The sequence below is a fragment of the Penicillium riverlandense genome, assembly GCF_028828495.1.
Source record: "Penicillium riverlandense strain IBT 135883 chromosome Unknown utg000009l_segment0_segment0, whole genome shotgun sequence".
Lineage (NCBI taxonomy): Eukaryota > Fungi > Ascomycota > Eurotiomycetes > Eurotiales > Aspergillaceae > Penicillium > Penicillium riverlandense.
The window spans coordinates 229078-256989 of NW_026643200.1; the positions used below are offsets into that span (position 1 = coordinate 229078).

Genomic DNA, 27912 nt, shown 5'->3' on the forward strand with positions numbered 1-27912 from the left:
TTGACGAAGTGCAGACATCACGAGCGTGCCTAAAACGATCTTCAGAGCAATCCTGGGGCTTTTTATACCGTCCGCTGCCACCCTCAGTTAACCCGATCGGAGTAAAGCTCCCCCAAATCTCCGTGTCGGTCAATCGGTGCTTGCGCCCACCGTCCTCCGCTCGTGGGGTGCACATTCCCCCCGATCCTCCGCCATCCCGGCAAGCAGATTTGTATCGTATCTGGTAAGTCGGAATAAGCATGCATTTTATTCTCCGGCTGACCTATCCCCCAAGTCTCCCTGCGCCTGGAGTATCGGTGCCAGCCGACTTGGCGCGGTATCCGCACCCGGATGGAGCTTCATAGCGCACACCCGCATCCCGACCAAAATGGCGGCCAACCCTCATCCCGGGCTGCCGAGAATACATATCCAGACCCCCCGGCACATCCACCCGTAGAATCGGCCCGGTCTCAAGCAGACACGCAAGCTGAACAGACGGCCGACTCGGGTGACCCACAGGATCCTCTGGCCGATCTGAAGCGCCCGCGTGCCTGCGAGCCATGTCGCCAGTTGAAGGTTCGGTGCGATCCGGATCCGAATCACCCGGACGGATCTTGCAAGAGATGCGCCAAGGCACGTCGCAATTGTGTTGTCACGGCGCCAACTCGGAAGCGTCAGAAAAAGACCGACAGCCGCGTCACGGAGCTGGAGCGGAAGATCGATGCATTGACGGCCAGCCTGCAGATGTCACACAGTGGTGGGCTACTTCCACAGGGACAGCCTTCGCAGCAGCCCCAACCCCAGCATGTGCAACAACATCAGAGTGAGCTACAATCCAGTCACCGCTGGGAACCCAGTCTGGCTGGCAATAAACGGCAGCATGACAGTGACCTGAAAGAAGTCTCCAGTGGAAGTGGGTATCTGGCTCCGCCGTATTCCAGTCCCGACAATCAGTCAGTGGAAAAGAACTATGAACGCTCTCCGTCAAGACACTGGCGCGGACCTTTTAGCGGCGATACGGTCCCACCAAAGGCTGAAGCTGCCAATGAGTATGTTGACTGCATCGATCGAGGGCTGGTCACTGTTCAACTCGCCGAGGCGGCCTTTGATCTCTACATCAAAAAAATGGCTCCCCAATATCCGATGGTTGTCTTCCCTACCCACACGACCATGAGTGATATTCGTCGCAGCAAACCAGCTCTGTTTCTTGCAATCACTGCAGTTGCTATTGGACCTCTTAGTTCTGATCTACAGGTTCCTCTCTTTACAGAATTCTACCGCATGATTGCGGAGCGCGTTGTGGTCAACGGCGAGAAAGCTCTCGAGCTGTGTCAAGGCCTCCTGGTCTGTTGTATCTGGTACCTGCCACCAGATAACTTCGAAGAACTCAAGTTCTACCAACTGATTCACATGGCTTCAGCCCTGGCAATGGATCTGGGGATGAACCGCCGCAGCCTGACAACCAAAAAAGGATTCAATTTTGTCCGTGAGCTGATGGGCAAGAAGACGAATCCATCGTTCGATCCAGATGGCCCAGAAGCGAGACGGACCTGGGTGGCATGCTACTTTTTGTCAGTCCAGGTTTCGGCGGCCTTGAGAAGAACTCAACTGGTTCGGTGGCAGCCGTACATGGATGAATGTGTTGAGATCTTGGAAACTCATCCCGACGCTCTTCCCTCTGACAAAGATCTACTCTCATGGGCGAAGCTCGGATACATCATGGAGGAGGCTTCATTGTCGGTGCCATCAGAGGAAACTATTTCCATTATGTCGTTCTCCGAAAGCAAACTCAGGTATACGATGAAGGGGCTTGCAAATAAACTGAATCAGTGGAGGAGAGAGACTCCTGAGGAAAGGATGACCGGTAAATGGCACCGGTCAAGTCTACTTGTGAGCGGTCTGCTAACTACCTGCAGTGCTGATGTCCAATACCGAACACATCATCAACCTTTATCTTCATGAGATCGCCTTGAATGTCGACTGCAACAACTCTAAAGAGCTTGAAGACCCGTCTAGTTCAGCAGCCATCGCTTTCGTCGACGCATTAACCACCTGCATCCACTGCATCCATAAAAGTCTGGACACTATTCTCTCATTCGAGATTGATCAGTTCATCCTCCTTCCTACCACCTCCCTAGCGCGGACGTCATATGCAATTGTTAGCCTGATCAAGCTGTACTCGCTTCTCACATCCCCGGACAATCGGCTTGGGCAGATTGTCGATGTGAAGAGCCTGAAGATGGAGTACTATCTCGACCATGTCTTGGCCCATTACCGCGCAGGTGCGGCTCGCGATGGTGGGCGTGCAGCAGCCAAGTTTGCGCATATCCTGGGGATGTTACGGAACTGGTTTCTCAAGAAAAAAGACCAAGGGCCAGGTCTCAGGGAGGCGATGACTCGTGCAGAAGGTGCCTGTGACAAAAAAGTATGTTTACCTCTCCTTGCAGCGATGACCACTTACTGACGAATAATAATAAAGCCGGAACGAACACCTCTCCATCTTCTCAGCGAAGTGGCCGTGGGCGATCCACTTCACCGGACTTCTTCTGGTGGCTTCAGTCATTCTCCTCTGATGGCGTCAGAACAGGGTCGCCATCTTTCCGCATCCACAGCCACAGGTAATCCAGGGCCATCAACACCTGGTCAATCCAGTCTCAGCACCTCCACCACATCTCCAGGCTCGTTGCAGCGCATGACAACGTCAACCACTGTGTCCGACACATCAGCAGGGTGGCCCTCCTTCCAAAGCCCCCGAGATCCCAATATGCCGAACAGGGGCTTTTACGCTTCTTTCACCTCATCGGCAGATCCCTCGAGCACATACGCAACACAACAGGGCTACGGCGAGATGTCTTCCCTTGGCATGAACCCGGGGCAGTCACAGCAGTCTATGGGAATGCTGCCCGACCTCGGGATGGAGACGAGCTTTGACCCGAGTAACTTTTGGGCGCTTGGGAATATGATGGATGAGGGGTTATTCAATTTCCCGTTGTCATTTGATCCGAACCTGGAGTTTTATTGAGTGTAGATGCCTACAGAGATGTACAATTACTCTACTCTGATGATACAATATACCCTTTCTCCCTTCCATAATAAGACAACCTTGTTAGTTACAAGGAACCCAGTCCCTAAACTCATGCAAGACGATGCAACAATTCCTTGCCCTCCAACCACCGCTCCAAATTCTCCGCCGTCTCCTCATACCACGTATGCATCAGTGCCTCGTCAACATATCCCATATGCGGCGTGAGCAAAAGATTACTTCGTCCATCCTTCCCCCATTCCGTAGAGCGCCAATAACTCTCACGCGGCAAAGGCTCGCGATCAAAGACATCCAGCGCAGCACCACCAATACGCCCCTCCACCAAAGCACTATACAGCGCCTCGTCATCAATCAACCCCCCGCGCGAAGTATTAACCAGCAGCGCCTCCTCCTTCATGCACCCCAACTCCGGCCCGGAGACAAGATGCCTCGACCGGTCACCGAGAACATAGTGCAAGCTAACGACATCAGACTCACAAAACAAGTGCCTCTTCTGAACCGCCATAAAAGTCGGTGCACCAATGTCATCCCGAAGCGGGAGACCCAACTCTACCGCTTTCCGATCCGCTTTATCCTGCGTCAGATTCTCGCTCCAGCAGAGAACGCGCATCCCAAATGCCAGAACAGCAATGCGCGCCGTCGCGCCGCCGAGACGACCCAGTCCGACCACCCCGAGCGTTTTCCCGTACAGCCCTCGCGCAAGACTCGTCTGCCACGCTCGGCGCGCGGGGTCTTTCATCGCCGCGTCGTCAGAGGTGACGTTCCGGGCTAGCGCGAGGATCAAGGCCCAGGTATGCTGTGTTGTTGGATGGGATGCACCGGCTTTGATATTGGGATGGCGCGGCGTGGTAGATATAGAATCTGTACGGCCTCGTCCCGGCGCCGCAGTGACCATAATTCCACAATCGCGCGCAGCAGCAAGATCGAACGTTTCAAATTGCGTCCCCGTCGCAAGGATGAGTCGGAGATTGGGCAGTGAGCGCAGTAAGTCTGCGGGGAAGGGGGTGCGTTCCCGCATAGCGGAGAGCACGGTGAATGGTTTTAGGCGGGCGATTAGCGCTTCTCTTTGGGTGGGTGTAGTGCTAGAGTGCGTGTATGGTGGTAGTGAGTCGGTGAAGACTGTGGGGGATATTTTTGAGTGTGGGATGTGGGCGAAGTGGTCGGTTGCGATGTTGAGGTAGTCGTCTAGAATGGCCATTTTGGGGATGTTTGGTGTCGATGAACCTGTAGTCTGGCCGCGGTGGAGGCGGCTGACTAGAGGGTTGAGGGCTGGTCTTCGGATTGGAAGCATTTTGCAAAATGCGAAGTAGACGAGTTAGACAAGTAAGCAAGTAGAATTTTGATAGAATTGGGTAAGGGTTGCGGCGGTGATTTAGCTGTCGCTCGTGCGGAGATATATATCTGCTCGAAGCAGCGATAATCGGAGGAAGGGCCGAAATGCCGCTAAACTAACTACATAGTCTTATCGGAGTCAACCCGAACGGAGAGAATATAGACCAGCAAAATTACGCGCTCATCTTTCTGTGTATAGTCTATCTCGAAACTTCAACTCCACGCCATGCGCGGACAATGCGCTGCTCGACATACGCCCACGGCCAACCGTTCTCGGTCTCAGTTCTGCGCAGCAGATCAAACACCACATTCTGGGCGAGGGGATTGTCGATCCACGCGCTGCACGCATAGAGGACATGGCAGGCCATGATCCGCAGGGAAGGGTCGTCTTCGGCTGACTGGCCAATGCCGAAGAGAAGGTTTAGGTTATCGGTAATTTCAGCCTGGGGCAGGCGGAGTCAGTGGTGATTGACATTTGAGGAAAGATGATACTTATAATTCACGCACTTTTAGTCGCATATACTGCTCTGTGATCAAGATGCTTCGGTCAAGCTGTTCAATTGCGCGAATGGAGAGTAGTGCCTTGGTGAGACAGATATGCTGGATGGCGGTGGCTGGCTTCAATTTAGCACGACTCCCTTTACCAGAAAACAGCATAGACCTACCATGCCATGAACTCATGTACCACACCTCAGGGAACGGCTTCCCTCTCGCAGGATCCGGTGGTGCCGCATGTAACGGGGCAAAGGTATCCGGACGAGAATTCTCCCACTCGGCAATGCGCTGCATGAGCGCATTCTCTCCCGCCACGCCCAAACAACCCCCGTAATTACGGCCGGAGACATTATAGCAGAAATCGATAGTCTCAGCCAATATCCAAATAGCGCGGTTGGTCCAGTCCTTATCGCTGAGGGTGCTCTTGGAAGCCCACCACCTGCGCAGACGATCATCAAAAGGCGCAAAACTCAGCCGAAGGCACTTCTGGTACGTTAGCGCGAACTGGATGTCCTGGATGACGAAGAGCCAGAAGGCCGCCGACGCGAGACCGCCGGAGATAGCGCAGTCGACGTGCGAGCTGATGTACACGGATCCAGCTAGAAGATGGCGCTGCGGGTCGTTGGGCGGGCTGTGCGAGGAGATTTGCTCGAAGAAACGCAGAATCACGGTTGATGCGAGCAGCAGGTCGATGCTGATCTTGAACTCGGGTTTGTCGAGGACTGGAAGCATGATTGAGATGCAGCGCTCGTGGTAGTCGTCTGCGACATCGGACGGAATGTTGTTTGTAGTCCGGGACAGGTGGCTCGCCGACACAGCCAGACATGCATACAACAGCAATGGCGAGTGAAGGGCGCGTTCGGCCACCTCTGTTGAGAAGTGTCGGCCGGGATCGCATGCGTCGAGCTGGCTGGGTTAGTCGTGAATGGCAAAGGTTTGGTTATGCGGAAGACTCACCCATGGCGCCAGATATCTCTGGAAATGCCGGAGGAGATACGCCTCGTTTACATTGGCCATCCGAGGCTGGCCGACAGGCGTCGGTGGCGAGCGCAATGAACTGGCTGAATTGGACCGCGTGTACGGCGGCCTCACCGGTGCGCTGGACCTCGCCCCAGAATCCATGGTCACCGATGAGGGTGTCGACCGAGACTCCGACGGCGACCGCGAGGTCGATGGTTCCTCTTTTATGGAGAGAACATGATACTCGGAGGCCGTCTCCTCGGTCTCGTCTTTGAAGGAGACTAATAGTAAATTAGTATTGCCGTTAGAGTTTGAGGCGACAAACATACAGCCCGAAGACGCCTGGACCCAAACTTGGTCCTTTGGGAAGGCCAAATCACTCTCCCCGTACCGCAGGGGACCCCTCTTTAGCAGGGAAGGGTTTTGGCCATGGCGGAAAGAGACTTCTTCTGATTTCGCGGGGGGCGGGACACATTCGCGGCCAGATCGTTGGCAGCGCAGACACTTAGCACCGGACTTGTCACCTAGCGAGCGTCAGCATGCTATCTGTGCACATAAAAATTCAAACGCACATTTCAGATGGCGGAGACGGCACGTGAGGCTAGGAAGGATTATTAGCAGCGAGACACAAAGTAAAACACACACGAGAAAAATCAAAACTGACCATCCCCTCATTACGCAGCACTGGCCGGACAAGCACTTGGGTTGCAGGAAGCGCGGCCCGACCGTAGATAAAGAGAAAGTCGAGCCCGCAAGAAGATGGATGTCGACATCTTTTCTTCAAGGCGTTGATTTGGAGTATATCAGGTGCCCGGCTCGTTGGAGATTAGCGCGACCCAAAAGGTGAGTGGATCGATGGTGTAACGCTCTCCACTAGTCCCCTGAGTGGATGCCCCCACGCGTCCGAGAGACAATTTGGGGGGGGGGGGGGGGGGTTAAAAGCGAGTGATCGTTTCCCCAAGGAGAAAGATCTCGAGGCGTCTATTTGGCAAGGCTGAGCGAGGAGAGATGCCGATAAGGGGAACCCCGTTGAGTTATTTTATTATTCAGAAAACATTTCGAAGGATTTGATGCAATTTGATCGATTGATTCCTTCAGCCCGAGATGCCCGCAATGCCGTCCGAGCCAATCACCTCCCGACACACACGCGAAAAAGACCCGTCTGGGACATGTGGTTTATAATCCGCTCAGCAGAACACCTAAAGAGTTATAAACTTCCACGGACCCGTCCGAAGCATTCTTCACCGGTCAGTCCAACCTGTCGTAATTGGACCGGCAACGCCGGGATCATCGGGGAGTGGTGGGTCGGCATCTTTGTACCATTCGGCATCGTGAGCTTAGGCCTGGGTGCAATTTCGCTGGACCGTGGGTGGCCCATCTCCAAGCCGGCGACCCTGTCGATCCGGGAATCGCAGAGTCGGAGGAGTGTCTGGATGAGTGTGTTCGTCCGCGGCCACTAGTACGGTGGGATGGCAGCTGCCTGTTTAAGCAAGAGTACAGAGGTTAATTGGGAGCTGTCGATAATAATCACGTATGGTTACCAATAATGCCGGAATAATGTAGTTTTTTTCAGGGCTGGGCGCCATAGTTAATCAACCACGTGACCATACGTCAGCTGCAAACAGAACAAGAACAAGGAACAACCCTGGAAGAGCAATAATCTCGATACGGCTGAAAAGTACAGACCTACTACAGTCGAGTCACTCCCCCACGAAGAACCAGAACACAAGCCTCGACCGCCCATGGAGAATTAATCAAGTGGGGTCCCTGGATCCACGATGTCTCTCAACCGTATCTCCTTCCTCGAGGCGTGGGAGCACAGCCGGTACCCACGCGGCCGGCCCGCCGACGATTTGGAATCCGACGAGGAGCCAGACGTCTACCAAGACCTGCCTGACTCGCCGCTCTCCTCGTCATTTCCCTCGACGTACTCCCGTCTGAACTTCAATCCCTATGCGGGGTCCGGCTGGACCGAGTCCGTCGCCGGTGATGACGACCCTAATGAACGGCAGTCGACCTTTTTGGGGTTGTCGCCCACGACCACGCGCGAGAGCTATGCTAATATGCATGTCCCTGGACATGTGGATCCCAGCCGAAACTACTCAGTAGTGCCGGAATATGATTATGATTCGACTAGTCTGGGTCAGGCCCAGGTGGGGTTAAAAGAGCCGCCGCAATGGGCTGTGGATGAGACGACAGGGGCATTTGAAGTGAGGCCTGCGAAGAGGATTGGTATGTATGCACTCCATCCTATGCATTGTGCGTACCCTTGGATTAACACCAGACAGCACAGGTGTGTATCGCAGTAATCTACTGCTTCCTCGCAGCAGGAATAGTCTTCGGCTTCGCGGCTCTGAAACCCATTCTCATTCGCGAGAAAGTATACCGCAACCTCTGCTCCCGGGCGGAGCTGGATGAGGATGTGAGCGTGTGTAATGGGCAGCAGATCAGGTACGTCAGCCTCATCCACTCTATCGTAGTCCCTAGCGTTAATTGATTTCTCCCAGGTTGAATCTGATGTTCACCATCGCCGCTGTAGTAACAAATGTCTCCGCGCTACCCGTGGGAACAATCTTAGATGCGTACGGCCCACGAGTAAGCGGACTCATCGGCAGCGCATGCCTAGCCATTGGCGCGCTTCTCTTCGCCTTCGCGGCAAATATGCCTTTCGACGGGTATATCCCGGGGTATCTATTCCTGTCGCTCGGCGGACCTTTCGTCTTCATTTCGTCCTTTCATCTGTCAAATACATTCCCAAAGCGCTCGGGACTGATCTTGTCAATGCTAACGGGTGCATTCGACGCATCAAGCGCTGTGTTTCTAATCCTTCGACTGCTAAACGAGAATACGAGCGTGGTTTCCACCCGATCCTTCTTCTTGGTCTATCTCGCTGTCCCCGTATTCATCGCGGTCGCCCAGATACTGGTTATGCCGGGGACCTCGTACAAAACAGCCGGCGAGCTCGTGCACCAGGCCGAGGCGCATCTCGTCGCGGAAATGCATGACCGAGTCGATGACCGTATCGAGAATCGACATGAGAGCGAGCGTCAACGGACTAGTCGCCGCGTGCATAGGCAAGATATCGTGAATCAGATTCAGGATCTGTTGGACGATGGAACGGCCTCCGTGGCGGAGACTGTTGGCATTGATGACTCGATTTTCCAGGGAGATCTGGATAATCCGCAACCTCAACCAGTCCACACCACCAATGCAAACCCTCAACACCCCATTAAAGCACCACCACCACCACTACCAAACACCAGCGGCGTCTGGGGCGTCCTCCACAACCACTCACCTCTCCAACAGATTCTCACACCATGGTTCATCCTAATCGCCACATTCACCGTACTAATGATGCTCCGCATAAACTACTTCGTCGCCACAATCCGTCAACAATACACCTACCTCCTGTCCCCCACACAAGCCACAACCTTGAACTCCATCTTCGACGTCCTCCTCCCAGTCGGTGGACTCATCTCCGTGCCCTTCACCGGGATATTCCTCGACACCTTCCAGACACGAACGGTTCTCACGCTGTTAGCGGGATTAGCAACACTGATCGGCGTGCTGGGGTGTATCAGAGACAGCGTGCCTGCGGCGTATGCGAATATTGTCCTCTTCGTGCTGTACAGACCGTTCTATTACACATCCGTCTCGGACTATGCGGCAAAGGTCTTCGGGTTCCGCGCCTTTGGAAAGGTGTATGGGCTGATTATCTGTCTTGCTGGCGTGGGTAATTTCGCGCAGGCGGGTTTGGATGCCCTCACGCTGCGTACTTTTGGCGGGAATCCTGTGCCGGTCAACGTCGTTCTCACGTTGGTTGTTGCTGTGGTGGGGACGGCACTTGCGGGGTTTGTGGCGTGGAGGACGATTGTTTTGGAGGCTGCGGCAGATCAACAACAGGGAGATGGGGTTGGAGAGGGGGATGGGCAGGGTGTGCAAAGTCCAGCTCTAGGTCCAGCTCGTACAGGCAACACTGATGATGATGCGTTGTCTGGTGTCGCAGCTAGAGACTGGGAGACAGAGGAGCAGCCTCTGTTGCAGGGACAGCACCGTCCGTCATATGGTGTTGTATAGATCAGTTCCCTCCTGGACTACGGAGCTCGACTGAGAGGACTAGTTACGGTCTACGATTACGATTTTCACATACACCAGTATTTATTGATAACGTTGCTCGATTTTGATTTTGATATTGGTATTGATATATTGTATTTTTTTTTATCATATAAACAGTTGCGAGAAATCGCCTGAAAGGCAGTGGTGGTTGGTTGATTAGAAAGAGATCCGTGGCATGACAGTTGGAAAGGGCACATAGCATGTTCGTCGTAACGGAGTTGTGGGGATGAATAAGGATATCAGTGTGAGAATGCCCAGCTGGGAAGGGAAGGGAAAGGTGAGCCAAACCACTGCCAGTAGGGGGAAATGGAGTGCTAAATGAAAATATAAAACATGCTGAACGGACACAGATATTAGATCACAAGGAAAATCCGAAACACATGCTAGATGAATGGAGGAAAAGGATGCCACCCCAAAAAAAGAACGCCGAGGCCAGGCCAATAGTTAGAGGAACAGAACTGCGTTTGTCGCGTAGGTGAGGTAGTAACAGTCCGAGATATCGTTGTGTGTCAACAACGCGGGTTGAGGGAGTAGGCCGTAAAGCTTCATGATGAAAATCGCGGCCAGGCGGAGGATAGATGTTTAGGCAAAGAGATGCTCGATTGGCCTGTTGCTGTAAAAGACCATAACTCCGAGTATTTTTGCTCAGAAGCTTTTCATACGGTAGGGTGGGATCAATGAACTCGTGGCAGCATCGCAGAGCTATTGCGTTACGAGGGTGCGCTCGATTTCAAACCAGAGCGTCTCACCCGCCACGTCGCACGCAACGTCGTACCATAGCATCATCTCCAAGAGATTCTTGAGCTCGCTCCACGACGACAATCCACTGCGTCGGGCCGTATCGCCCAACATGGACACATACCACGTGCGTGCCGGTGAATCCACCGCAGCGATAGCGCCCAGAGTCAGCACCCACAGCAAGACAATGCGGGTACTAGGCGAGGACCAGAGAGCCGCTGCATCAGGCTCGCGGAGAACGGCCTGCATTTGGAAGGCAAGGTTTGGCAGCGGGGAATTCTTCGCTGGAATGGGGAAGATCACGCCGACTCCGAAAATCATAGCTGCCAGACGAGAGGCCTCGTAGGTGGATGCGTGGCTCGAATGTGAGAAATAGGACATGATTTGGTCGGCGGGCGGTAAGGAGAGGTGGGTGTGTTGGGTGATATTGCGCTGGTCAGCGAGGAGGGACAGGTCGGAGGCGCCGGGGTTATTCTCATGTGCTTTGACGATGTTGATGTAGGTGTATATTGCGTGGAGTGCCTCGGCCATTTGCGGGGTGATGCCGATACCAACCAGTTGTCCAAACCCGTTCTCAACATCTGACTGAGTGTATCCGAGCATTTCTTGTACAGATATGCCACGCCTGCTCTCTTCCAGGGGTCGGAATTCGAATCCTGGGGCAATGCAGAGACAACTGCAAGTGAAGATGTCGGAGCTAGAATTTCAGGGTTAGTGAGTTACAGATGCATAATCAAGAAACAGGTCTTACAAGCTGATTGTCGGGGCCAACCCCTTCAATGAAATACTGTCCAACCCGCCCCGTAGCTTGATCAGCTGTATCAATCCCTGAATATGAATCATATTCGGGGGTAGACGGCCATAGACATCGATCCACTGTAGGCGCTGGAGAGGCGGATTGAACGGGGTTGGCCGATCACCTCCATCATGCTCCTCATCCGATCTATGATGTGCCATGCAGATGACGCTGAGGATGACTGCATCGCTCACTGCTCGGGTCGGATCCCGGACAGCCTGGCTGATCAACTTGATCGACTCCATCTCGCACAGTTCCAGTAACTGTTGTTGTCGCGGTCCAAAGGTAGTCCCAGGAATCGAACGTTTAAGCCACTGCACGCGTTGATGGCAGAGCGAAGCGAACATGAATGCCGTGAAGAGCGCGGGATCGGTCATCGATAGGGGAAACCAGGTTTCGGGGACGGAGCGCGCTACTGCGCGGTTATTGACAGGCCGGGAGGGAGCCAGGCCGGGCCAGAGAATGGACATGCCTGTTGAGGGAGGGCAAAGGTTAGCACCGCTATGGCCAGATTCTTGTGTGATACGAACAGTAGGTCTCGCACATGTGAACCATCTCCGGTGCGAAATTTGAAGGGTAGGTGCCGAACGGATCGAATACCCCCGAAATCAGCGGCTCCACGGACATGATTTCACCCCAGGGGGCAGACATCTTATCCCCCGACACCATGGTCAACGAGCCATCATCACTGCTGTCGCTACTCTCGCTGGACTGCGAGAGCGCAAAGGGCGACCCCTGGCAATCACGCGGCAGCTCCGCAGACTGACCGGATCCCGAGCCGGAGGAAAACGAGGAGGCACGCGGCGCGACAAGCGAACGGGAGAAATCGCGGGCGGGTTGTTTGCCAGCGGCGACTGCTGCTGCTGTGGAGGATTCGAGAGCGCTCGAGCGATCTTTAGTCTGGTCGGAGATCCATCGGCCGACGTGCGCGCGCACCAGACGTTGGGCGTTGATTTTCTCAGTCTCGGAGGAGGGTCTGGCGTTGACGAAGTGGATGCCCTCCTTTTTGCGGGCAGGGGTGGGTTTTTTGCGAGAAGACATGTCCGAAGGCGCAAGCGCGGGCGCGGGCGCTCTAATCCCTGATCATGGGCGGAGGCAGCGAGAGGGATGAAGCAGGTGCATACTGCAGCGACAGGGGGTTGGTGGAGAAGATTGTTGTCGGGAAAGGGAGAGTGGGAGAGAAAAAGAGAAGTGTGGGTGGAAGTGGAAATAGAGAATCGAGAAAAGGAAAGAAAAAGAGTGGGGTGGGGAAGACAGGGAGAGAGAGAGAGAGAGCAGATCGTGTCGAATGGAGAGACAAAGAGAGACTTCTGCAGGGAAGGAAGAACAAGCGTGACTTGATGGGGGCCGGAGCAACACTAGCATTATCTACTAGTAACCCGAGAACTATGGTTCAGTACCGGGGGGGGAAATAGACTCCCGCCGAATAATGAAGGGCGGGATACGAGTTGAAACAGGGGCACCAGTCCGGGGGAAGGATCAAATATGACAGCCAGTCTGACTGACAGTTGGCTCCACCCAGGGAGGATGCCGATCAAGTGAGATGTCATATGAGGTTTTGTCAGGTAAGTTACCATTAACTTTAACGAGTTAGTCCCTATAATTATTCTCCCTTCTAGTCAATCTCCAACAGGCTATACCGACTGCTCTCCCCCGTCGTCGGGTCCTGGTACGCCTCCAATGCCTTTTCCACTACAGCCATATATCCCAGCACCTGCTCCTCCTGCCAGCGCCGCCCAACCACCTGCACTGCGGTCGGCAGACCCGCCATCAGCCGCGAGTCATAGTGCTTCCACGCCCCGCGGGCGATGGCATGATCACAGCCCAGATTCTTAAGCATCTTCTTGTACGGACCAACCAGGGCGTCGCGGATAGGGTCGACATGGCCGACCGGCAAGACTCCGGCCGAGTAATCCAGCAGATTCCAGAGGAAAGTATAGCCACACGACGAGACAGCGTCATGCATCGCCTTGTGCGGCAGCGCGGGAGTCGCGTTGACGGGACACAGGATAAAGTCGAACTGCTGCTCCTCGGCATCCCACCACTGGTGCCAGGTGGCGCGGAAGGTCTCACGTTGAGCCGTCAGCGGCCACAGCTCGGCGGCGGACTTGGGCCCGAAGTCGCGGAGCAATGTCGCCAGCACCTTGTCCCGCCGGATGTAACGCACATACAGGTAGTACAAATATCGCACCGGGCGCGGGAGGTGGGCGACACGGCTAAGCTGGTTGGCGCCGGGGTCCGACGGCTCGAAGCTGCGCAGGGGTGCGTTGAAGTGATGGCAACCGTCTGCGTTGAGCAGTTGCGAAGCCAGATTCAGGCCTGTGAAAGGGTCCGCTCCCTTGGGAGGCGCAATCTCCTTGATGGTATGTCCCGCGGCGGTTAGGGCAGCCACGGTGGTGGAGACCGCCCGTTCAATGGCCGGAGTGGGAGGCACCACGCCTTTTGTTATCTATCAGTACAACCGACACGAAACTGGGAAGACACAACCATACCATCGCTGCTCATCAAACCTATGCGAAGCGGCCGGCCCTGCGCGTTGGCCGCCAGGTTCTCCCGCCAGGAGATGGGATGAACCGTGTAATCGTACTTCCACGGTTCCATTCCGACAATGGCGCGGGTGAAGTAGGTCAGGTCATTCAAAGTGCGAGCCATCGGACTGAACACACTGGGAATGCCCTCCTGGCCGGCCATGCTGGTGCTCACGCCGACCTTGGGCCAGCGCCCGGTGCTGCAGCGGAGGGAATAGATACCGCTCCACGCAGCGGGTACGCGCACCGATCCCGCGACATCAGAGCCAATGCCGATACGACCACCCTGCGCCAGCAACGCGGCCTCACCACCGGTCGAGCCACCGGGCGAATAGCCAGGGGAATGCGGGTTGAGACAGTGGCCCCAGAGGCCGTTGGCCGACTCGAACGACAAGAGAGTGATGGGGAGAGCCGTCTTGGCGTATGGCACGGCACCTGGCGAGCAGTCAGAATCAAGACAAGAACCGGACAGAAATATCTCATACCGGCATCCTTCAAGAGCTTGGTCATGGGTCCATCTTCCGAGAGCGGCTGATTGGCCTTGGTCGAGTAGCCGAGAGTGGTGTCAAACCCCTTGACATGCACCGAGTCCTTCAGCGAGACGGGGATACCCGCCAACGGGCCCTTGAGGTTAATCTCGGACTGCAACCAGGTCTCCGCCTCGGGGATCAACAGCTCGGTAATGCAGTTGGTGCGCTCCTGCGCGCGCTTGGCGACCTTACCGTAGGCGCGGAGGACATTGACGGGCTCGATGGTGGAGTTGTGGATGTCCTGGACGAGCTCCTCGATGGGTTTGTCGAGGATGTCTGCCTTGTCGGACTTGGTGATGTGGAGGTGGTAGGGGGTGGGGAGGTTGGCGAATCGGTCCCTCCGCTGCTGTTGTTTTTGGGCCCTGGCAGGGGTTAGTGATTGGGGGTAGTGTGTAGGAGGTGGCTAGGACTGACCGAATTTGCCGGTAGGTGAAGTAATCGAATGGAGGCAACATGGTGGCTAGGGTGGAAGAAGTCAAGGGACCGATTAATACCAATATGGGGGGCGTTCGGGTCGTAGTTATAGCTGCGGGGGAGGTGGAGTTGGTTGCGATAAGCCGACGATAGGCGAGTGGCCGAGGCGAATACGGCAGTAGTACTTACTATGTACGCGCAGGGAATAGGAACTATTAACTAGCAGGGATAGGGGTTATTAGGGTTGACTGGTTGTTTTGAGAATTATTCTATAATTACAGGCTACTAGAGTCTTCAGGTAGGATAGCACCTGGTAGATGCGAGTAGACATTCGTCCCTTCTAGGAAGGTATACGCGGATGGAGATAGAGTGATTTGATAACCAAAGCCCTAACCATGTAAGAAACCCGCTGGAGGCGGTGGGTATATATAATCTCCAGATTCAACTATCAACATCCCCATCGAACCCAGTATATATTCTCACTGCACACTGGCCTGGCCCTGCAACCAATTATGCTCACTGAGCCACCAGACCACCACGCCACCCGCAACCAGACACAATATAAGCATACAAATGATGACGCCGACGAGGAAACTGCGTCTGCGCTTCTTGTGTTCGCGTGAGAGCCACGATTCTCTGATGGGTCTTAATTAGTAGGGGTTCGGGTTGATTAACAGGCAAGGGCGGGTGGATGGGTCCGTACTCGTCTTCTTTCTTCTTTTGCTTTTCTTTCGCCCTTTCTTTCTCCTTCCTCTCCTTCTCCTTCTTCTTCAGCTCCTGCGGGTCTATCTTCTTCTCTGGTTCAGTTGTTTCGGGTTGTTCTTGTCCTTCGGGTTTGGTTTCGGGGTTGGCTTCTGCATCGGCTTGTTCTTGCATGTGCACGGCCGCGGAGAAACGCTTCCAGAAATAGGGGTCGCGGACGAGGGCCATTATCGAGATTGAGGTCAAGAACCTTGAGTTGGAAGATTGATTGAAGGAAGCAAGGTTGATTTGAGAAGTTGTGTCGCGGGTGGGACGATGTTTTGGTCAATACTCGGGACGAAAGGGATGTGTGTCTCAGAAGTGCGACAACAACAATAAACAATAAAAACGCAGGGCGCACAACAGAACAAGTAGCAATTAAAGGCAAATAGGAATTAAAGGAGGGCAAAAAGACAAGCTGACAAAATAAGATGCAATTCCCATGAGCAGTTCGAGGGTACATGCGGCACTGAACTAACCGCGATGGGTGGGAGATGTGTCCCTATGTACCACCCGCTGGCAAAGGCGCATCTCCCTCCCGCGCCATGTCGCCGGTGGGTCTATCCGCTGATAGGAGGATGTGATAGGTGAGAGCTTGTTGAGAATGTCGGGTAGCTGGACATGGCATGTCGATCGTAGAATGAAGGGGTGCTGGAAGAGAAGATTAACAGCGAGCCAATGAAGTTGGTTTCTACTCCTGACTGGAATGCGGCTGGGCAATTGTGAGGCAGCAGTGCTACAAGTAGTTATGCATCTGAGTTCACTTGCTAGTGTATTTTAGATATAGTAGGTGACTTGAAGAAGCGCACCTATTAGATAAAGCAGAGGTAGCAAGATAGGCGTACTCATCGATCAACGGAACGACACTGCATTACAACTCTGCGCCACTAAACTCAATGTACACCAATAAAAATATATATTCGTGAACTAATGCTCAGCGATCAAGCAGTGATGCGCGCAAGTGCATAGAAACTAAGAGGGCCCGTACGGGTTGACTTCGATACATTGAAATGAAGTCGCAGTATTAACGCTAAAACCAACAAGGAACAATCTCTAGAACAACATTGATCATTATCGCACACGGCGCACCACCTAGAGACAAGTCAGATATAAGGTATTTAGATCCCATGAGTTTAGACCCCAGGAATTGAGATCCAGGAATAGACTTACTCTCGCCACAACTCGGAGTGATCTGGCCTAAGAAAGTGTTAACCTTTCTATTTTCGCTACATCTGAGAATTATATTAAGTAGGCGTGGAGAACTATAGATACTTGGGAAGTTGAAATTATTCCACGTGAACGCGCGAGAGTACAGCAGCGAATATATGTGCAGTGTATCCTAAACACACCTCATCCCTTCAGCTTAAAATTCCAACTTGGTGTAGGGTCCATATGCCTTGGCCCTCCCTGCTTGGAGTTCCTGGGAGAGATTGCGTGGTGATACGTGGCTCCGCCTAGCTGCCACTCTTTGCTTGAGTTGGATAGACTGGTCGGTCTGACTGATTTTCAGTGACTCGAAAACGTCGGTTTGCTCGAAATTTGGAGCATCTGCGTGTCCCAGCCACACGTTCAGCGTTACGCCAGCGGATTCAGCTTCACGCGCGAGTGAAGAGGGCAGCGTCCAGAGTCCAGCGGGCAGATACTCCTCTGTTTCAGGGTCATAGCCTCCCTCAAACGAGAAGATGGTCACCGTGCGTAAATATGGGAGATGCGACCTCTTATGTCTAATCAAATCAAGAACAAAAGTATCGTATCGCTCATCGTTGCCCTCGCACAAAAATTGAGTCAGTTCAATATCGTCGTAAAATACCTCCAGCACCTCCAGACTCTGAGGTAAACCTTTCCAAATCCCGTACGGGTCATCCCACCCGCAGAGAAAGACGTGGTAAATGCGTAAGGTTTTAAGGGACGTGAACTCGCTCAGATCAATGCGAGGTCCATTGCCCAGTCCTTCATGGTCAAGCCACGGCCGTGTCATTGTAAGTTCTGCCAACGTTTTCCTTTGTGATCGCAGTGCACGCACAAAAGCAGCACATGTCCAACTTTTGGCTGGCTCATTTCCATAATGGCCCTCCCACTCGCCTTGTTCAGCATCGTAGTGAAGTATTTTCAAAGCTGCTGGCCAGCTTAGCACAGCGGCCAAAGCCGCCTCATGCGCCCCACAACTAATCAGCCTTAGACATTCCACGGGTGAAGTGCCAATATGTGAGTTGTTTTCAAATTGCATGGGCTCCCAATCCTTAAACTCGTGAATAGTAAGGGTCTGGATGTTGGAGAACCAAAAGGATTGAAAGATATCACGAATAGAGCGGTCACCCCAGGAGCCCCCGCATGGAGTGATCGCCGAAAAGATGTGTTGTTCGAGACTTGGGTTCTTCTCAAGGCTCCACTTCAGCTGCTGCACCGGAACCTTCTCGCCCACGTGACAGTATTCGCGAACAAATATGTCATGATAAAATATCGGCTGTAGAAGACTATTCAGGCGATGGCAGGCGAGTAGGAAAGAATGAAGATATTTAACTCTCGGTGGTTGATTCTGCTTGATCGCGTAGCGGTAGGCATCTCCAAGCTCATAGAATGACAGTTCTACATGCTTCGTGTCCATTTGTAGGTAGTCCACGATGACTAGAATCAGTTCATCTGGAAGATCCAACAGACGTGCCATCTCGCCCCAGAGATGGTTCTTTTGGATGTGGATCAATTCAAACGGATTGGGTAACGGTGGGGACGGATGCGGAGAAGGAGGAGCAACGGGTGCAATGTTGCCAAATCGCCAGATCTCTCCAGCTCTTCGAGAATTTCGCCCACAACACTGTCCGAAGTAAGGTAATCGGTAAGCGAGCGGGGCGTGTAAGCGAGTGGGTCAGAGAACGTGATCGCGCCCTAACGCGTCAACTTCTTCATTTCAACTTGACCCCTGTTCGCAATCAAAATTCCCAAAATTCTGTCGACCAAGAGGGTAGAATCGAGCTTGCAACCAAAGCCTTCTAGAATGCGAAATTCCATCTATTCGCGAAGCTGCGCGCATATTTGAAGTCACTGATACAACTCTCCAACGTCGTATCGATGGCCACGAATTTCGCAAAGATACGTGCGCAAATAGTCAAATTGAGTCCCGAAGAAGAATAATCGCTCCTACAATAGATTCTATTTATAGATGTGCGCGGATCTCCCCCTAGCCCATCAATGGTTAGGGATATGGCTAATATTCTATAGCGGGAGCGTAAGAGTCAGCCTATTGGGACTAGATAACTAGGTCTACAACTATACTAACAGCCATCTAGAGCTCAAATCGCGCTATTCTTAATAGTATAATTACTAAAGGGCTTTATGCGAAGATCCACATATTATGTAATTATAGATTGACCTTGTACGACGCACGATCGACGAAAACGGTATCTAAGTAGAGGATATCTACAATAATGATAGAACAGGCTTCGCAATAGGCCTCGTTGCGGCCACTAAAGTCATTACAAGTGCTGAATACTATGTTTGGAGGCCGATCTTACAGCTAGGGAATGGATCACATCTATTGAATGTATAGGTACGACGGGATTTATACGCCAACCATTATCTTCAAATCATTAGTGCACTAACAATATACATAGTACGATGATCTACCTAACGGTTAGCGAGTTAAAGTTAGCGCTAATAGATGGACTACAGATAAACTTGGGCTACGATGGCTAGAAAGGCAGTTTATCCCTTATACGGCTAGTCGCACTAAGGGTAAATTTTGACTACTTATTCTAGACGGCCATAGGAGTCATTTGGCAGCTGGACTTGATCAAGTATGCGCCAGAAACAACATTATTGCAATTGGCATGCCTTCACATCTGTCGCATCTATTACAGCCTATAGATGTAGGCTGTTTTGCCCCATAAAGCGCGTATATACGGGGCTAATCGAGGCCAAAGCCTAGGCAGGAGTTAACCATATCGACAAGCTTGATTTCATTATGGCATTCCCAAAATCACGCATACAAGTATACTATAAAATGCTTTTGAAGCAGCTGGTTTAGTGCCATATGATCCACATCAAATTATGGAGAAGCTTAATGTTCGACTTCGGACGCCTCCCCCCATACGATACCGCTATGAAATGTAAGAAGCTTAGTTGAGGCGGTTTGAGATAGATTCATTTCGGTAGACAGATTTGTGTGGCATGCGTGGCCAGGAGAATAAAGGAATGTGCTGACTTCAGCAATCTGGGGTCTTGGTGTATGCAAATTCAGGTCAGAAAAGCCGCCCTCGAATCTGGAGGGCTGATACCCCGCGGTCTGCCCTACACTGCCACTAAGCTCCAACCAACACAGCCCCCTCGTCATCCATAAGAAAGGACACAAAGATCAGCATCCAAAATTCTTTTCAGCTGTGCTAGCTCTGCCAGTCAACTCGATATTCCATGCTACGATACCAAGCTGCAACACCTAGCAGTCTGACAAGTATCAGCATGATGAGGCGAAAACGACGTACGAGTCTCTGGGTTAAAATATCGCTAGGCGTTTTACTTTGTCCGTATATTGTTTTCATCGTTATCAATGATATCAGAAAATCCAGACGAAATGAGAAGCGAGCGGCGACCAACTAAATACCGCAATCTACGGTTTTACACTTTTGCTCCCACATCTCACTCGATGCACTGGCAAAAACTGGCTGCAGCCTTGCGCCCCTCCAGTGGGGCGGCAAGGCTGGCTTAGTTTCGTACCAGTAAACCTTGTCAGTGTCAAAATGCTTCATTGTTAGCAGGGGTAGGCGTTTGGTCACTTATAAAACGCTACGCTCGCCCTCTTGGCATCCCCAAGATTCAGTTTGTTTGACCACGTTTGGTCTATTGTTGCCCTACCATTTCAGTACCTCTTCACTCTTTGTTTAAGGACGTGGCCTATCTTAGTCTCCTTAAAGCACAATAAGAAAAAGTCTCTGGCAGGCTGCTTTCTTACGTTTTTACTATGGCTCCCCCGGCTTTACAAGCTCTGTTGAGTCTATTCCTCGCGGAATTGTCTACCTCGGTCAGTGCAGCAACATGTGGCCCCGGATATTACAATGCTTCTGGCAGCGTCAATCTGCCCTTTCCCAAGCCGCCAAACTTGTCACTATCAGACCCTTCCGGGAATTACACACTGTCTACACAGTTATCTTTCCCCGCCGGGTCGCTCGGGTTAAGCCAGTTCTTCAGAGCTGTAAATGCTAGTGGGAATGCCGTTGACGAAGATCCTCTCAACTACGAAGGCTGTTTCATTGTATTTGGTGATTCGGCTTGGCCATCGACAAACGATCATATCAACGAGCCCGACCAAGCCAGCTGTCAGTCTGCATTCTCATCAGACTGTATTTCCGAGATCATCTCGAATGCGGGCAGCATTGCGAACGGATTTTCTCAGCAGAATCAACTAGCAAGTGTTATGGATTGCGGTCAATTCACACCTCCAAAATGTGCCAAGGCCGGGAATGTATACTCTTCAGGTAGGTACATGGCTGCATCGGAATTCGAAGAGAGACCAGAGACTAGACGCTAATGCCCCTTTTTCTTTTCTAGCAATTTTTACCACGGAGGCAGATCGGCAATTTCCAGGCTTCGTTAGTAACTCTTCTAGCAACTCTTCCACCAACTGCCGGAGTGGAGAGCTGTCCTGGCTTTCAGGATTCGAGGACGGAAGGAAGTTGTCCGCATATCTCAAACAAGTCGACAGCGTTACCCCTGTCATGGTCGTAGCCTGGAACAATGCGTCGTCGAATCCTGGAGGCAAGGCTTGGTCGGATACTCGCTTTTTTTGCATGTCGACGAACAATATTACTCCAGGAAGCAAGTCAGGTGCTCCGTCCATGGGATCCGGCACGTTTGGATGGTATTTGTCTTGGGTCTCTAGCATCAGCTGTTTACTGTTGTTTGTAATCTAAAACGAGGACCTGTGAGTTACCGTTTGCATTTAGTTTTGTCTTTCCCGGTCTAGAGCCTCAATAACCGTTACGTACAATCGTCCACAGGACGTCCGGCATATTCTAATATTGCAAGAGACAAAAGTCTCCTTATTCGCTCCTTGTTTGTCCATCAAACAGGGCCGCAGCGCTGGTTCTCGTAATTCCATTGAAATGCAACCAGTATTCCGTAAAAATGGAGGACCGCTGCCATAAAAACCAAGACATGAAATATTTGGTGAGAGGCGCCCCAAATGTCAAAATATTCGGGCTTCCATGACTCCGGAAAGTTTGTCTGAGGTCGATGAGCGCTAGATTTCCTTTCAAATTGTATCCGCTACTTACCGCATAAAATAATACACCAATAATGAGAACTAGACCTTCAAGATAATAGTACCGCAGCCCTGCCTGTTGGTCCAGCTGTTCGTACGGGAAGAGACTAGAGGCATGGGTAATGGGCGCGAAGGCTGACAGCCCCGTTGCCACAAATGTCGACAGGCGTAAGATTCTCCACTCTTTGCTTTGCAAGCGAGGATGTACCACGACAAGACCAGTCAAGAGGCCGAGAATGCCAATCTACGAAGGAGGTAAGATAACGACAAAACAGCGAGAGAGGAATTTTCACACACCATCAACCAGTAGAGTTTCTGTAAATGTGGTTCACAGTAGAACCCAATATAAATTCCAGAGATGAAAGACCCGAGGATCTGGAAAACAATCGCAACATAATCAAACCGGGCCCATAGACCTGCGAAATGGGGAGAGTGACATAGCAGGGTATGATAGGTTGACGAGATACCGAAACAGATCATCGAGGTTGTCAGATAGATGTGAAACACGAGCTGATCGCTCCAAGATGCTCGCGGAAAAGAAGCGGCGAAGTATACGTAGAGGAGGCCGTTGCTCAACAAAGCCACCACGGCAGGGATCAGATGCGAGTACACATTGACCGTCTCGTTGTGCACGTACGCCAAGCTCTCGAAGCAAAGACGCGTAGAAGGTGTCACAGGGCGATAGCCAGTGCGAAGGTAGGCATTATGGGCATACCACGTTGGAACATCCTCGCTATTGAGCAACCGTGGTCGCCAACGTGCACGGCCAGGTTCCTTCAGTAGCGGGGTGTCGCAGCGGTCCGTCCCGCTCGCTATCCTGTCGTTGGGGGACTTGCGTCTGAGCAGCACCATTGTCTAGGGCTTTGGTGGCTGTTGTTGAATTAATTGCAGGCTGAATCTAGGGGGAGGGGGATCGGCGCATTGGTCCACCACCAGAGCGGTTAATCTCCAGAGATCTATCTGATTGTACCTCGTGGTGGAGCCTATGCGGATCTATCCTAAGCTAATGTTCGAGAGACACGAGTAAAGTCAGATATCACCGAGTCATGACCTATACCGTGATCTCCATAGACCAAGTGACTGTCCGAGTCATATCCATTCATCACATGGCGGGCTACCGTGGGATCATCCCCCGCAGTGGGTCCCGTGTTGTCGGTGCCTGACCGCCTCAGTCTGTGTTTACCTGTTTACACCTTCATCATCGACCATCACTCCTACTACTATGCGACAATCCCACATCTATCAACATGTCCAACGGTGCCAACAGTGACAGCCACTGGGGCACCCTGATCAACCCGGATAAGAGCCCGGCTCCGCTGCTCGAACAGCTTTGTCTCGGTATCGCACAGTTGATGGTCAGTCAGTTCTAGAATCCGAGAGAGATGACAGACAGAAGATGACTCTCCTTACTCATAGCCCTCCTTTTGTGCGGGTGGATCGGCCGACCTGACTCCCGAGCGACTCGCTGCCTTCTACCGCAAAGTCGGCGGCAACTACGATGCCTTGTTCCTCGAGACCAAATCCCAAGCGCTGTCCTTCATCTACCAGTCGCTGGGATGTTTCCACAGCCTCCAACCATCCACAAACCCTTATGAACCCCCCTCGACCCCTTCACTCCTCCCAAATGGATTCGTGCGGTGGCAGACCATCCAGCTGCTGATGGACCCGGACGAGCACTCGCGTTATCTGCAGAACGCTGTCAGTCTGTGGAATCTCACCGATGCAAATGGAGAGCCGTTCCCGAAAGAGCTACCCCGCGATGCATTTCCCTCCGAGCCAGACCCGGAAATGCTGCAGTGGCACGAGGGAGTCAGTAAGCGACTTGAATACGACTATGTGCAGAGGAACACTCCCCGTCCATGTTCCCCCAATTTTGGGGCGTATTACGGCCATGGCAGCAAGGATCACGAGAATGATTACTTCTCGCACAGGCCCGGCGGGTCAGGACGGCATCGAAGTCATTTTGACTCACTGGGGACTCGGCGTCGTGCTCGCAAGCCGCACTTCGCCTTTAACCCAGCTCCAGACGAACCACGATCCGGGTTCGCGTCACCACGCGTCCCAACTCCGCCTCCATGGCCAGAACGCCCTCCTCGGAAACCTCGAGCTCGCACAGCTTGGCCGGGCCGCTCTGTGAGCCCGTCGACAAGAGACGCCGATGACGCGTCGGCGGAGTCGTCCGACGATTCAGTCGGCCGGGCCAGCGAGTCTCTGCAGAAGAAGAGTCGAGATAAGCGCAATTTATCACCCCCGGCAGCCTCTCGAGCAAGACGGCATTCCCACGACGCGTACACGCGCAAACCTGTCCGCGATCTTTCTCCAGCAGCGTCTCCGCGTCAGCGCCGCAGCCACGGATCGAGACCAGGCAAATCACAAACGTCCGAAGAGCGCCCTCGATCTAAACCGCCAGGCGTCAAGTTTCGAGAATACATCTTCGATGATCCTGTCCCTCCACCAGGTCCAGATTCCCCCTACCCGCAGGGCCCAGCACCACCTCCGCCTCCAGCACCACCACCGCCTCGATACGTACCCCGTCATCGCAACTTGGATCCCTACGACGAGACCCGCCGAATGAGCTACAGCGGCAGTGGGAGTGGCAGTCGACCTGGAAGCGGGGGAGGCAGCAGCTCCGAGCGTCCGCGATCATACAGCAATGCTGGACTTCACTCGCGACTTTCTCGTCGGACTAGTCCCGTACGTAGTTCTGCTGCAAAACGATATATCCCGATCAGTGTTGCAGAAGATGATGCCTATATAGGCTCACGGAGAACACCTGTATACGACTGACAGCCATTCCCCTTGGATTGGGTTGTCTGATACATCCCGGGAGGTCTTGTTGCATTGTTCTTCTTCAGCATATGACCTATCTTCACATTCCACTCTACTGATACTTCGCTTCTCTCATTACACTGACTCTGCTCTTGATTTCTATGCATCTTGCGCCTGATTTATTTACCAGCATATGCATCATGACTTACGATTTGAAGGATACACGATTGATTTTAGCGGATCTCTGCTCTTTATCTCTTTTTATTTATGACTATGACTACTGGCCTGCCAGTTACTCTTTTTTCTCCCGTGTTTTACGACTGATATGCGATCTATGAGCTAGGACTAGGAATGCATTTACGTATCATAGAACGCCAGCTTCACTTCTAGAAGTACCACCAAATTCTGAGGCTTCGTGTTTTTACAACCTACATTCTTATACCCTTGTCAAATTAGTATAGAGCAGGAAAAAGCTTAAAAGGGTTACCACCGCAAAGTGTCCGTTCCCAGCCGCGAATGACAACAGCGTACGACCATCGTCCCTGAGTAGCCATCCTCCCGCTGCGTCTTGGTCGTAATTATCCGCATCAGCCTCGATGTTGTCTTATTATAGCAACAGCTCTACCACTAATATATGTCCGTGTTAGGCAGCAAAAACAGCGGTGTGTGATGGTAGTAATCTTTCGAGTTAGGATTGACATTATCTTTCCGTAGAAGCAAATCCACCCGCAGGTACATGTCTACGTCCGGCAGCGAACGACAGGGGCCTCCGACCTTCATTATTCTCTAGGTTAGGATTAATGTCATCTCTGTCGAGCAGCATTTTCACAATGGAATCATGCCCTTGCTTAGCAGCTCAATGCAGAGGAGTCGATTTATAGTGTTCAAGTTCATTGAGATTGACACTAGTGCAGGCAAGGAACCTCGTCCGTGATATTTGTCCGAGGCCCTCTCACCACTGGCGCCAATATTACGACGGGCGTGTATACGCTTTGGCTTCAACAGTCAGGCAACTTGTAGGCACACATAATAATCATATTAGCCCCTTTCTTCCGATCGTACTACAAAAAACCATGAAGCATGACTTAAATGGTAATGTATCCATATTTGTATTCTTCTGCAATGGCTGAACCACAATCCTGTCCATCCACCATGTACCCCCAAACTCATATCCACATCTACTGACTTTTATAAATAGTCGTGGCATTAGCGAGGAACGTAGTAAATGCTTCCTCGGCGGTATGAGGGGTGATCGAGTCAGGAAGATCCTGGCCGTCGTCATTACGGTCATTGACAGTCTTAGCCTTCGTCTTCTTAACCCAGGCCTGAGCGGCGTTGAACTCGCCGTCTGCCCTCTTCTTGTCCCCGGCATCGACCGCGTCGAGCATGGCAATCAAGTGCTGGCAGGCGTGTGCCCACTGCATCGCAACAGTCGACCAGGGCGCTACGTCCGAGGCGAAACTCTTCATCGCCATGCGGGGAAGGACGTCTGGGAGCGTAGTGAGGAGCGCGAGGCGGTTGTGCAGCGCCAAAGTGTTGCCGTGGCCGTGTCCGGGGGAATGCTTGCGAGCGGCCCAGAAAGCTGCAATGTCTTTGTTAAGCTCGGGCGAGCTGACCGCGGGGGTGCGGTATGGCCAGTTTTGGTTGAGGTCGGAAAACGCGAGGACAGCGTCGTGGACGACAGGGTCACTACCCGAGAGTTCCCATAGGATTGCAGCCATCGACTCGTCGGCGTTGTACGCTGGCCCGTTCCAGGTGTAGTCGCCATAGTTAGCGAGCGCGGGCATGGAGGCGTACGCCTCCTCCATCGGGTTCGAGGTGAAGCCCAGGAGATATTTGTACAGGTCTGCGGCACGGCCGGTGAGTGGGTTGAGGAACAAGCGGTCACGATTGCCGTCGTTGACGGGGAAGTTGTCCCACAAGAACAAGTTGTCCGTAACGTAAGTCGAATCGGCCTGTTGGACGCTTGTGGCATTGATCTGGTCACTGAAGACTCCTTCGCCGGTCCACTGGACGCGGATGTTCTTGTCCAGCCTCGTGCCGAACTCTTCCTTGTAAGGGTCTGGTGCGCTGCCGGCGTAGTTGGTCGGGACGGTTTCAAGGTTGTTGAGGCCGTTCGGTTCGATGTACTCCTTTTGGATACGGTTCAGGTAGTAGGCTTGGGAGTTGGCCAGCCAGTGGTAGTTGTCCCTGTTGCCCGTGGTGTTCCACCTCTTCTGATCCGCTGCGCAGTGGAACTCAAGAGGGATGTCGTCCAAGGCAATGTAGAAGCTGCGCACACCAAGCTGGCGAGCCTGATTGAACTTGGTGATCGTAGCGTTGAAGTCGGCATTTGAGGAATAGCACACATCTAATCCGGGCGATAGGGCAAAGGTGAAGTCGACGTGGTTGGTATTAGCGGTTTTGACGAGCTCCTTGAGCTGAGTGTAGGCTGTGCCGTTGTAAAGAGTGCGCCACTTCGCGCGGAGGAGCGGGTCATCCTTGGGCGTGTAGACGTAGGTGTTCATCTTGTGCTTGCCGTAGAAAACCAACTGGTCGAGACGCGCCTGATGAGACCAGGGAACGCCGTAGAAGCCCTCGATCGAGCCACGGATAGACATGAGCGGCCAGTCACGTACTTGGACACCGGGAACATGGTGACCGACGACAAGTTGGCGAAGAGTCTGTGACGCGTAGAAGGTGCCCCGCCCGTCTACGCCATTGAGGACAATAGTCGGCCGGTGCTCATAATCACCAGATGCAAGAACGTAGCCGTCGGCGGCGAGGCCATCCGCAGGTTTGCCCGTGAGCGCCTTGGCAATGGCGGCAGCGGCGCTATTTTCCGCCTCGGTGCCAATGACGATCTGCGTGCCCTGGCCAGTGGACTGGGACGAGACGATGGCATGACCACCGGCAGAAAGCACGGCCGCCTTGATTGTGTTAATCGTGGCCAGGTCCGTGACATTGCCGGTCACGATGGTGACAGGTCCGTTGAGTGAGACCCCTCCGCCGGACGATGAAATATGTTGAGGAGGGGGCCACACAGCGGGAAGTCTCTCATGTCTGCCCGTTTGGGCCGAGGGAGCAGCGTTAACCGACCCAAGACTGAGGAGGGCGACAAGACAAGCCCGAAGGCACGTGGTGCGATAGGGAAAGATCATGTTGGTGTGAGGATCCAGATGGTCAAGGACATGGCATGGTATATATACGTCGCGGGGGCGGGGAGACTCTTCTGTTGATAG

The 27912-nt window shown here is 52.9% G+C and overlaps 11 protein-coding genes across 11 annotated transcripts; 3 read left to right on the forward strand and 8 right to left on the reverse strand.

The window, feature by feature from the left end:
• Positions 1-330: 330 nt before the first annotated feature.
• N7474_010365 (putative C6 transcription factor (War1)) lies at positions 331-3001 on the forward strand (the record flags this gene model as incomplete). The annotated part of the gene is made up of 3 exons (XM_057201775.1): positions 331-1843; positions 1896-2404; positions 2459-3001. 3 exons carry the CDS (start codon positions 331-333, stop codon positions 2999-3001), a joined length of 2565 nt encoding a protein of 854 aa, XP_057048046.1.
• A 112-nt stretch (positions 3002-3113) lies between these two features.
• N7474_010366 (D-2-hydroxyacid dehydrogenase family protein) lies at positions 3114-4313 on the reverse strand (the record flags this gene model as incomplete). The annotated part of the gene is made up of 1 exon (XM_057201776.1): positions 3114-4313. One exon carries the CDS (start codon positions 4311-4313, stop codon positions 3114-3116), a length of 1200 nt encoding a protein of 399 aa, XP_057048047.1.
• A 241-nt stretch (positions 4314-4554) lies between these two features.
• On the reverse strand, positions 4555-6484 carry N7474_010367 (Zn(II)2Cys6 transcription factor; the record flags this gene model as incomplete). The annotated part of the gene is made up of 7 exons (XM_057201777.1): positions 4555-4797; positions 4862-4968; positions 5020-5755; positions 5807-6090; positions 6139-6333; positions 6382-6410; positions 6474-6484. The coding sequence occupies 7 exons, from the start codon at positions 6482-6484 to the stop codon at positions 4555-4557; spliced, it is 1605 nt and encodes a 534-aa protein (XP_057048048.1).
• A 1103-nt stretch (positions 6485-7587) lies between these two features.
• Positions 7588-9886, forward strand: N7474_010368 (putative MFS transporter Fmp42; the record flags this gene model as incomplete). The annotated part of the gene is made up of 3 exons (XM_057201778.1): positions 7588-8041; positions 8098-8260; positions 8317-9886. 3 exons carry the CDS (start codon positions 7588-7590, stop codon positions 9884-9886), a joined length of 2187 nt encoding a protein of 728 aa, XP_057048049.1.
• A 741-nt stretch (positions 9887-10627) lies between these two features.
• N7474_010369 (uncharacterized protein) lies at positions 10628-12500 on the reverse strand (the record flags this gene model as incomplete). The annotated part of the gene is made up of 3 exons (XM_057201779.1): positions 10628-11360; positions 11415-11931; positions 11990-12500. The coding sequence occupies 3 exons, from the start codon at positions 12498-12500 to the stop codon at positions 10628-10630; spliced, it is 1761 nt and encodes a 586-aa protein (XP_057048050.1).
• Positions 12501-13074: 574 nt separating this feature from the next.
• On the reverse strand, positions 13075-14972 carry N7474_010370 (putative acetamidase; the record flags this gene model as incomplete). Its single annotated transcript, XM_057201780.1, has 4 exons — positions 13075-13898; positions 13952-14422; positions 14473-14879; positions 14932-14972. 4 exons carry the CDS (start codon positions 14970-14972, stop codon positions 13075-13077), a joined length of 1743 nt encoding a protein of 580 aa, XP_057048051.1.
• Positions 14973-15410: 438 nt separating this feature from the next.
• On the reverse strand, positions 15411-15861 carry N7474_010371 (uncharacterized protein; the record flags this gene model as incomplete). The annotated part of the gene is made up of 2 exons (XM_057201781.1): positions 15411-15567; positions 15635-15861. The coding sequence occupies 2 exons, from the start codon at positions 15859-15861 to the stop codon at positions 15411-15413; spliced, it is 384 nt and encodes a 127-aa protein (XP_057048052.1).
• Positions 15862-17035: 1174 nt separating this feature from the next.
• N7474_010372 (uncharacterized protein) lies at positions 17036-18337 on the reverse strand (the record flags this gene model as incomplete). The annotated part of the gene is made up of 1 exon (XM_057201782.1): positions 17036-18337. The coding sequence occupies one exon, from the start codon at positions 18335-18337 to the stop codon at positions 17036-17038; it is 1302 nt and encodes a 433-aa protein (XP_057048053.1).
• A 3386-nt stretch (positions 18338-21723) lies between these two features.
• On the reverse strand, positions 21724-22774 carry N7474_010373 (hemolysin III family protein; the record flags this gene model as incomplete). The annotated part of the gene is made up of 3 exons (XM_057201783.1): positions 21724-21885; positions 21936-22166; positions 22220-22774. 3 exons carry the CDS (start codon positions 22772-22774, stop codon positions 21724-21726), a joined length of 948 nt encoding a protein of 315 aa, XP_057048054.1.
• Positions 22775-23169: 395 nt separating this feature from the next.
• Positions 23170-24709, forward strand: N7474_010374 (uncharacterized protein; the record flags this gene model as incomplete). Its single annotated transcript, XM_057201784.1, has 2 exons — positions 23170-23277; positions 23339-24709. The coding sequence occupies 2 exons, from the start codon at positions 23170-23172 to the stop codon at positions 24707-24709; spliced, it is 1479 nt and encodes a 492-aa protein (XP_057048055.1).
• Positions 24710-25869: 1160 nt separating this feature from the next.
• On the reverse strand, positions 25870-27831 carry N7474_010375 (beta-N-acetylglucosaminidase-domain-containing protein; the record flags this gene model as incomplete). Its single annotated transcript, XM_057201785.1, has 1 exon — positions 25870-27831. One exon carries the CDS (start codon positions 27829-27831, stop codon positions 25870-25872), a length of 1962 nt encoding a protein of 653 aa, XP_057048056.1.
• Positions 27832-27912: the final 81 nt, after the last annotated feature.